At 43.5% G+C, this 9619-nt stretch overlaps 1 protein-coding gene across 1 annotated transcript in view; it reads right to left on the reverse strand.

Annotated features, from left to right (window-relative positions):
* Positions 1-4973, reverse strand: part of ZNF157 (zinc finger protein 157) — a 38674-nt gene extending 33701 nt beyond the window's left edge. The window contains exons 1-2 of the mRNA XM_077762958.1: positions 4903-4973; positions 3137-3343 (exon numbers count right to left, since the gene is read on the reverse strand). Coding sequence (XP_077619084.1) covers positions 3137-3208 — 72 coding nt within the window. The 5' untranslated portion in view covers positions 3209-3343; positions 4903-4973. The remainder of the gene's footprint in view (positions 1-3136; positions 3344-4902) is intronic.
* Between the last annotated feature and the right edge of the window lie 4646 nt (positions 4974-9619).

Below are 9619 nucleotides of genomic sequence, written 5' to 3' on the forward strand. Positions count from 1 at the left end.
TTTCCCTCTCTCTCTGCCCCTCCCCCACTGATGCTGTCTCTCTTGTCTCTCTCTCTCTCTCTCATAAATAAATAAACTTAAAAAAAAAAGAAAAATGAAATAGGTCTTATTTTTGCAAAATGTAAAACTATAAAACTTCTACAAGATAAGGGAAAATCTAAGTGACTTGGGGCAGGAGATGTGTTTGTTTTTTTTAATTTTTTTCTTAATGTTTCTTTATTTTAGAGACAGAGAGACAGAGCACAAGTAGGGGAGGGGCAGAAAGAGCCGGAGACAGAATCTGAAACAGACTCCAGGCCCTGAGCTGTCAGCACAGAGCCCCACGCAGGGCTGGAACTCACAAACCATGAGATCATGACCTGAGCCAAAGTCGGACACTTGACCACCTGAGCCACCCAGGCGACCCCTGGAGATGTTTTAAAATACAACACCAAAAGTATGATTCATAAAAGGAAAAATGACCAGTTGGACTTTATTAAAATTTTAAAATTCTATTCTATGAAAGACACCGTGGGGCGCCTGGAGGGCTCAGTGGGTTAAGCATCTGACTCTTGATTTCAGCTCAGGTCATGATCTCCTGGTTCGTGAGATCAAGCCCCACGTCAGACTCCATGCTGACAGTGCAGGAACCTGCTTGAGATTCTCCCTCTCGGTCTCTCTCAGCCCATCCCCATCTCTCTCTCTCTCAAAATAAATAAACTTTTTTTTTTAACAAAAAAAGACACCATTAAGAAAACAAAGAGACAAGCCAAAGAATGAGAGAAAGTATTTGCAGAACTTATCTGATAAAGGACTTGTATTTAAAATATACAAACAACTCTTAAAACTCAACAGTAAGAAAACAAACAACCCGATTAAAAAATGGACAAGATCGGGGCGCCTGGGTGGCTTAGTTGGTTAAGCGTCCGACTTTCGCTTAGGTCATGATCTCGCTGTTCGTGGGTTCGAGCCCCGCGTCGGGCTCTGTGCTGACTGCCAGCTCAGAGCTTGGAGCCTGTTTCAGTCTGTGACTCCCTCTCTCTCTGACCCTCCCCTGCTCACGCTGTCTCTCTCTCTCTCCTAGAAATAAATAAAAATATTTTTAAAAATACTTAAAAAAATTGGACAAGATCTGAATAGATACTTAAAAAGAAGATACACAGATGGCAAATAAGCATGTACAACTATGTCCAACATCATTTTTCATTAGGGAATTGCAAAACACAATCACACACCTACTAGAACGGTTAAACTCCAAAAACCCAACAATACCAAATGCTGATGAGGATGTGGAGCAACAGGAATGCTCTCATTCATTGCTGGTGAGAATGCAAACTGGTGAAGAAACTGGGAAGACAGCTTGGCAGTTTCTCACCAAGCCAGTCTTACCATATGACCTATCATTGGACTCCTGGTTATTTACCCAAGTGAACTGAAAACGTATGTCGACACAAAAACCTGCATACAGGGGCGCCTGGGTGGCTCAGTCGGTTGAGCATCTGACTCTTGATTTCGGCTCAGGTCATGATCCCAGGCTCTTGGGATAGACCACAGCGTTGGGCTCCGCACAGAGCGTGGAGCCTGCTTAAGATTCTTTCTCCCTCTCCCTCTGCCTCTCCCCAGCTTGTGCACACACGCTCTCATTTGCTCACTCTCTGTCTCTCTCTAAAATAGGTGGCTCATTCGGTTAAGCATCCAACTTCGGCTCAGGTCATGATCTCACGGTCCATGAGTCTGAGCCCCGCATCGGGCTGCNGCCAGAGGTTCAAGCATCGAGAGAGAATGGACGAGTAGCTGAAGCACAAATGAAACTGTTCTGTATGAACCTTTAACGGTGGACGTGGGCCATTACGCATTTGTCAAAACCTGCAGAATATGCGACACAATGAATCTTCCAGTCAACTGTAGACTATAATTAATTCTACAGTATCAATAGTGGTTAAATGTAACAAATGCCCTACACTAATACAAAATATTAATAACAGGGCAGGTTGCCTGGGTGGCTCAGTTGGTTAAGTGTCTGACACGGGTCTGCCTCTTGATTTCGGCTCAGGTCGTGATCTTGATATCAGCTCAGGTCATGATCTCATGGTTCGTGAGACTGAGCCCCACACTGGGTTCTACGCTGACAGCACGGGGCCTGCTGGGGGTTCTCTGTCTCCCTCTTTTTCTCTCTGCACCTCCCCTTCGTGCGCGCTGTCTCTCAAAAATAAAATAACGGGGAACTGTAGAGGGGTACAGAGTGGTAATGGAACAATATGTACTCTCTTCCCAATAATTCTGCAAACCTAAAACTGTACTACAGAAATTAAGTCAATTAATTGTTTGAATGCACTTAGCGTACAATCCAGCAATTGGCATTCATCTCACACAAAATCCTTACACAAACAATCATAGCATCTTTATTCCTAAGAGCCCCAAACTGGAAACAACCCAGATTTCCTTCAACTAGAGGTTGGTTAAGCGAACTGTAGCTCATTTATACCATGGAATACTGCTCGGCAGTAAAAAAGAACACGCTATTCATAGACGCAACAATCTGCATGAATCCCCAGAGAATTATGCTGAGTAAAATCCAGTCCCAAAAGGTTACATACTGTATTTATTCCATTCATATGTTATGTTTGATATGACAAAACTATAGAATGAGAGCACAGATTAGTGACAGCCAGGGGTTAGGGAGGGAGCGGGGGAGGAGGAACTGGCTGTGGCTATTAAAAGGCAAGATGAGGGGCACTTGGGTGGCTCAGTCGGTGAAGCGCCCGACTCCGGCTCAGGTCATGATCTCGTAGTTCACGAGTTCGAGCCCCACGTCAGGCTCTGTGCTGACAGCTCGGAGCCTGGAGCCTGCTTCCAATTCTGTGTCTCCCTCATGCTCTGTCCCTGCCCCACTTGCCCTCAGTCTCTCTCTGTCTCAAAAAATAAATAAACATTAAAAAAAATTTTTAAAGGCAAGATGAGGGGTCCTTATGGTGATGGAAATGTTCCATATGTCAACAGCCTTGTTGTGATACTGTACCAAGGTTTTGCATGATGTTCCCATTGGAGAAAAGTGGGTAAATGGTACGCTGCATTTGAATCTACAATTATCTCAAAATTAAAACTTATCTTAAAAACTAAAAGAAAAAAACGTGTTAAGTAGGCTCCTCCTCCTTACCTCAAATGATCTGCCAGGCTGTCCTGGCACCGGGGCAGGGAACCTCTGGGGTGATTTCCCATTAGCTGGCATGTCCACCCTGGGTCTCAGCCCACCTTCCAAAGCTGGAGGGGAGTCTGTATGTGGGCTGCGGTCAGAATGAATGGAAGATCCCACAGCCTCCAGTAAGGAGAAAGCTCAACGGCTCCACAGGGACACCAAGAAATCCTAAAAGGACAGTATCCATGTCATCAGCGTCATTCTACATATACACCACAAAATTCAACAACCCCCACTCCGAGTGTTAGGGTGGATTAGGAAAACAATCATGATGCCTGAAGTCACACTAATGACCTCAGAGTCCTTTTATTCTGAGGTGGCTCCACAGGGACCTTCACATCTTACCTAGCCAGCCTACTCCTGAATTCCAAGTTCAAGGTAAGGTAGATCAGGGTTTGTGGGGAGGGCAGAATTGGGGGTAAACCCTATGAGGTGGACAGAGGAAGGACCTGTCCACGGGGACCTAGTAGGTGACCGTAGAGGCAGGAAATCTGGAAACCCAAATGAAAGGTACCTCTTCTGCCCTCTTTAGTTATCTTGTCATTTTTAGGGTGAAAACCCCTCTTCAATTCTTCTACAGGAAGCTCTTCACCTCTTCTTTTCAGAAGATGATTTAACATTAATATTATTTATTAATCAATACATGGGGGGACGCTGCTATTAAATTACACCAGAAAAGCATCTGACACATTTCTGCAGACATTACTAATAAAACTCCAACTAAAATTAGGGAAGAAGTAAATCCCTTAAATATCACAAAAATCATTTACAAAACATAGCCCTGAAATATTATGCTAAAAAGTAAAATGATGAAGCTATTACAAACAACTCAGATGTTTTGCTTGCTCTATGAGAGATGAAACAATGAGAATAAGTGTTGGAAGTTAATAGAAATGTGGCTTTCCTTGCCAATGATATGGTTTTATACAAAGAAAACTGAAGAGACACTACTAGCATTCACAGGGCAATTTGGTAAGGGGCTGGATTTCAGATAAAATTATAAGAGCAAATAATTTTTCCTCTATAATGGCAACAATCAAATAAATGAAAACAGGGAAACAAAAACCCATTAATAATGACAGCAAGAAATACACAAAATACACGTAAGGAGTTGGATGTGTACGATTAAAAAAAATTGACAAATATAAAATAGTCACACAGATATACCATATCCTTGGATAAGAAGATGTAATACAAATGTCAACCTTCCCCAAAGCCTTATAATAAAGTAATGTAAAGAATAAGTGACAAAGAAACACAAAACTCAATAACAGTAAGATGGTGTATACAAAATTCGTGGAATGCAGCTAAAGAGATTCTTAAAGAGAAATTCATGTTCTAAATGGGTTTTAACAATGAAGAAAGGCTGAACATTAATGAACTAACATCCCAATTTAAAAAGTTAAAGAGAAAATGTACAGATAAGAGCAGAAATTACTCTATTAATAAAGGCACATCAGAGAGGATGAAGGAGGCCAAAGGTTGGTTCTTTGTAGAGACTAATAAGATTAGCAAATCTCTGGGGAGACTGATAAGGAAAAACCTAAACACACACTCTATTAAGACTTGACTACGAGACGCAGCAAGATACCTAAAAACCTGACCACCTCCCAGAATCCACCATCCCTGACCTGCACAGATTCCCATTCACCAGATTCTTTAACTCTTCACCAATGGACCTCACAAACTGGCAATTCGTCATTCCCGAAAGCCAACAAAGCCATCACCTCAAAATCACTGATGACTGTCACGCCACAAAACCTCGTGCACTCGCTTTAGCGTCGCGCGCCAAAAGGACTTAAACGTCCTCTGAGGGCCACTTCCGTTTCCTGTCCTCACCCCTGACCGTGCCCCTTCTGGGTTGTTGTTCTCGCACACGATCGTAAGGGCTGTGATTCTGCGCTCTACTCAATCTGAGCAAGGTGCAGTTAGGGATCGGCAGAGACTTTGTCCATGAGTGGCGCCGTCGGGCGAGGAATATGGCTGCGCCCAGGCGTTCCTCTGTGGGGGCCGCCATCTTAGCGCCCATTCCGTACAGCGGGCTGTTCCACGAAGGCGGGGGCGGGGGACTTTGTTCAAGGGTAAAAACCTTCTGAAGGCAAGCCTCCAGGAGGAGCTGGTCTTTGGAACTGGGTTCTATAGGTCTGTGCAAAAGTTACAGAAGCAGAGGTGCGGGGCAGGGCAGATGTGTCCTAATCTTCAAGGAAGACACCACTGAGGAGAGGGGTAAAAGTCAAGATATTAGTTTCCCCCTGGAAGACGTCACTCAGAGGAAAGGAGAAATTAGAATGTTACAGTCCCCCTCGTGGCAGATACCACTGGGCGAGAAAGGGAAGGAGTCGGGGTGGTACAGTCCTCTCCTTGGAGATACCACTGGGAAGAGGGGGGAAACTCAGGTTATTGTTGATCCCTCCCGGGCAATACCACTGGAGAAGAGTGGGGAGAGTCATGGTGGTGCATTTTGATGTGCTGCAATTGGTATAGAAGGAAGTAGAATCTCCTTCAGTCTCCATTACCTCCATTACCCCACTACAATGATAGTAGCTAGAGATAAATAATAGTAATAATAATAATAATAATAGCCTTTGATATGGACAACTATTATTTTTAAGCAAATTGTTAATAGAAAAATATTTAGAAAACGTTATAAGCTTACTTTCGCTGAAACTACATCTCCAAAACACGCTTCCAACTCCTCCTGTCAACCAGGTTGCAGCCGCTTAGCCTCTCTTATATGGGAATTTAGGAGTTACTACTTATTCTTGGGAGAGAAGAGAGGATTCTAGGGGTTCTTTACCTCTGAACTCCTTTCCTTTCAAACACAGCAGGTAGGCCCTGGTTAGCTTGGGCATGGATTGCTGGGTGCCCTAAGGACATTCAGACCCCCTTCTCTGGGCCTCAGAGTAATAACCTGGAGAGTTAGAGTGTCAGCCTCTCAGTATTTGTGAATGCACTAGAACCAGAGTGGCAAATGTGAGAACACTGCTGTAACACACACTTCTAAAGAAATTTCCAAAACTTATTATCGTCATGACTTTTAGCCAACATCTCAAATCCTAGATTCTGCTAACTTCCACCATCAACGCCTCCTGGGCTGATCTCAAACCTGGGCCTTTCTCAGCTCTCCCAACACCTATGTTGCACTCTTCTGATCTAAATTCATGTCCTCTACTAATGATGTCATCATCTGTGTCCCTGTATTTTGACCATGAATCCAAGAGGCTCTTTTATCATAAATGTCCTTTTTTTATAGACTGAGAGAACAGGCATATGTGAATTTTCCACTATCAATGCCTCTCGGATCCATGTCTCAACTGTTGGACCATGGTTAACTTCTCTACCATCAATGTCCTTTTGATTAGACTTCCAAAACAGACATATGTTGCAGAGGCCTAGGTTCCAGTTCAAACCAGAGGGGAAATGTTGTTTGAAGAATAACAGAGGCCCAAGTTCAAGAACTGGACCTGAGGACCATTGAAAGTAAATGTTCATTCATGGCGGAAGGCTGCTTACAAGACTGGGCTTATGGCCTGTAAAACAAGATGGTGATTTCTGGCAAAATCATTAACAGATGTTTTTAGATGAAACCAGGGAGATTGGTGATGTTGAAAATTTCATACTTTTCTAAGATATAGACGTGAAATAGTTAATGGAGGCCCAGGGTTCAAGGTCAGAAGTAATGGTTTGTCACTTCAGAGATTAGATTATAAAAGACTGAGGCTTCCATCTTGTTCTCTCTCTCTCTCTCTCTCTCTTTCTCTCTCTCTCTCTCCCTCTCTCCATTCCTCATATCACTCACTCTGGGAGAAGCCAGCTGCTATGTCATAACAACACTCAGGCAGCCTTTGGAGAGGCCCATCTGCCAAGCACACCTACTAAGGCTTCTGACCTATAGCCATATGAATGAGCCAGCCTCCAGCCTCAGTTGACTATAGTCCCAGTCAACAACTTGACCATAACATGAGTCAGAGACCCTAAGACAGGATCCCTAAGCCAAGCCACTCCCAAGTTCTTAACCCCACATTCACGGTGAGATAATAAATGTCTGTTTTAAGTTTCTACGTTTCAGAGTAATTGGTTATCTACTAAAATCTATTATCTACTAATGAGATATTAGATACAGCAATAGATAACTAATACAGGCATTTCAAGTTTTGGTATTTTGTTCATCATGGATTTTTGCATTAATTTTGACTTTTGAAAACGTTGCACTAAAATGTTATTTAACTTGATTACTGAGTTTTTTGGTATTCCCCTCAAATTTTACACTTTGAGGTGAGTACCTCATCCTAGACCCCTCCTTTCTGAGAAAACTTTTTCTCTGGGGCGCCTGGGTGGCTCATTTGATTGAGCATCTGACTTCAGCTCAGGTCATGATCTCACAGTTCTTGGGTTCAAGCCCTGCGTCCGGCTCTGTGCTGACAGCTCAGAGCCTGGAGCTTNCATTAAAAAAAAAGAAACTTTGCTGTTTGAAATTATATCGATACGAATAAAACATCCTACTCTTGCCTGAAGGATCCCCTGTCACTTTGACATAGAGGAACAGCCTCAATTTCTAACCCACGCTCAGAGGCTCAAACAAGGAGCATGTGGAGTGAACATGTCACATCTATTTTTACTTTAGTGTTTCTAAATAAAAAGGCCCCTGAATTCACTTCACCTTCCAGACTTAACATTGACTCTTTTACATACCAACTTGCTTTGCTTGGGGCTAATCAAAACCCTGCTTCATTTGAATTTTACCTAAACTCAGCTCTTCTCCCAAATCCTGTAGTGATCCCGTTTCCTCCTTTGCTTGCCAAGACTAGGGTGATCTACCATCCCTGTTTGCCCAAGACTGAAGGATTTACTGGGACGAGGGACAATCATCACTGTGACAGGAAAGTCACAGGCAAACTGGAACAAGTTGGCCACCCCAGGTGAGATCCTCTGGTTCTTATGGTGTGTGGTCCCCCTTGCTGCAGCAAGTTAATAAACCCATTAATGTCAAACTATGGATGTGACCTTGGTGGTCTTTATCACGTAGGCTTTATCAAGGCCATCAATTTTGGAAGGGTTCACAGAGGCCAAGTTTGAGGTCAGTCCCAATATCCACTGATGGTGGGAAATTTAACAGATCTGGTTTGAAGCTCCAGATCAAAGAGGAATTGATTAAGGAATAATTAATTGAAGGCTGATGCTAAACCATGCCAGAAAAGCATTGATAGCCGAAGAGGTATCAGAGCTCTGAATCAGTCTAGAACAATGGTAGATAAGGTTAGAAATTGGTCCAGGGGCGGTTGAAATGTCAACAAGAGCCTGGATTTTAGATTTTGACCGGAGTCATTGATAATGGTGGGTTAGATAACAAATGACCAGTTCGAGTGCCAACCGGATGAACAGTAGTGGTGGAAGAGTTAACAGAAGCCTGCAATTTGAGCTCTCCTGTCTAGACCAAGTCCTTGGGTTGTAGATAAATGGTACAGCTGGCCAATGGCAGTGTAAGAGAGGTGGGTCTAGTTTCTAGTGGCCAATGAGATGAAGCAGCAAGCCTGTTACTAGGGAGAAGCCCCTGTTGCTATGTGCAGAGTAGGAGAGTCAGGGTCTAGCCTGAGTAGCTATAGACAGATAGCCAATGACTGCAGGAGAAGTTGCACTTTAGCCTCCTCAGCCTATGGTAACCTGTTACTATGTACCAACCCCCAATGCCAAGTGAAATGAGGCAGCCAAAGTGGCACCTGAGAAGCTATAGACAGAAGGCGCAGTTAACGAATGGCTGAGCCTAAGAATCAGGCTTTGGCCTCCCCGCTCAAATGAGGCTAGTAGGTCTGTAAATCAGCAGAAGTCTCCATTGTCCAATGCAGGGAGGGGGCAGGGCATAGTCTGAGGGGGTATAGGTAGATGATGCTGTGTGAAGGAAGTGGAAGTGGGTGGGGACAAGGCCTGAGGTTGCTTTGGACAGAGGGCCCGGCTGGCCAATGGCTCTGTGTGGGAGGCAGGGTTTAGTTTCCGTGGCCAATGAAATGTGAACATCCCTGTTACTATGCAGAAATAACTTTGCTGTTCCAAATCACATCACTAAGAATGAAGCCTCTCACTCTCGCCTGGAGAATCTAAACGACTTCGGTGCAAAACAGCAGTGTCAACGTCCAACCCAAGTGGAAGAGGAGGAGGAAACGTAGCATGAGGGGCTGCAGACAGGTGACACGTTAAAAAGAAAAAGAAACAAATGAAATGTAATGATGAGTTTTATTTAAACTACAAATCCGAAACATTATCAATTCAACTTATAGTCAATTTTTAAAATCACTAATGGGATATTTGGCATTCTTTTGGTTGTAATAAGTCTGAGAAATCAGATGCACCCACACACAACATGTCACAGAAGACTACATTTTCACCAGAAACATCTGATGTGTGTTTAGATTTCGTAAAATTTACATTTGAAAACAAAGGTTAATATTC

Source organism: Crocuta crocuta, unplaced genomic scaffold, assembly GCF_008692635.1.
Source record: "Crocuta crocuta isolate KB4526 unplaced genomic scaffold, BGI_CrCroc_1.0 scaffold610, whole genome shotgun sequence".
NCBI classification, from domain to species: Eukaryota; Metazoa; Chordata; class Mammalia; order Carnivora; family Hyaenidae; genus Crocuta; species Crocuta crocuta.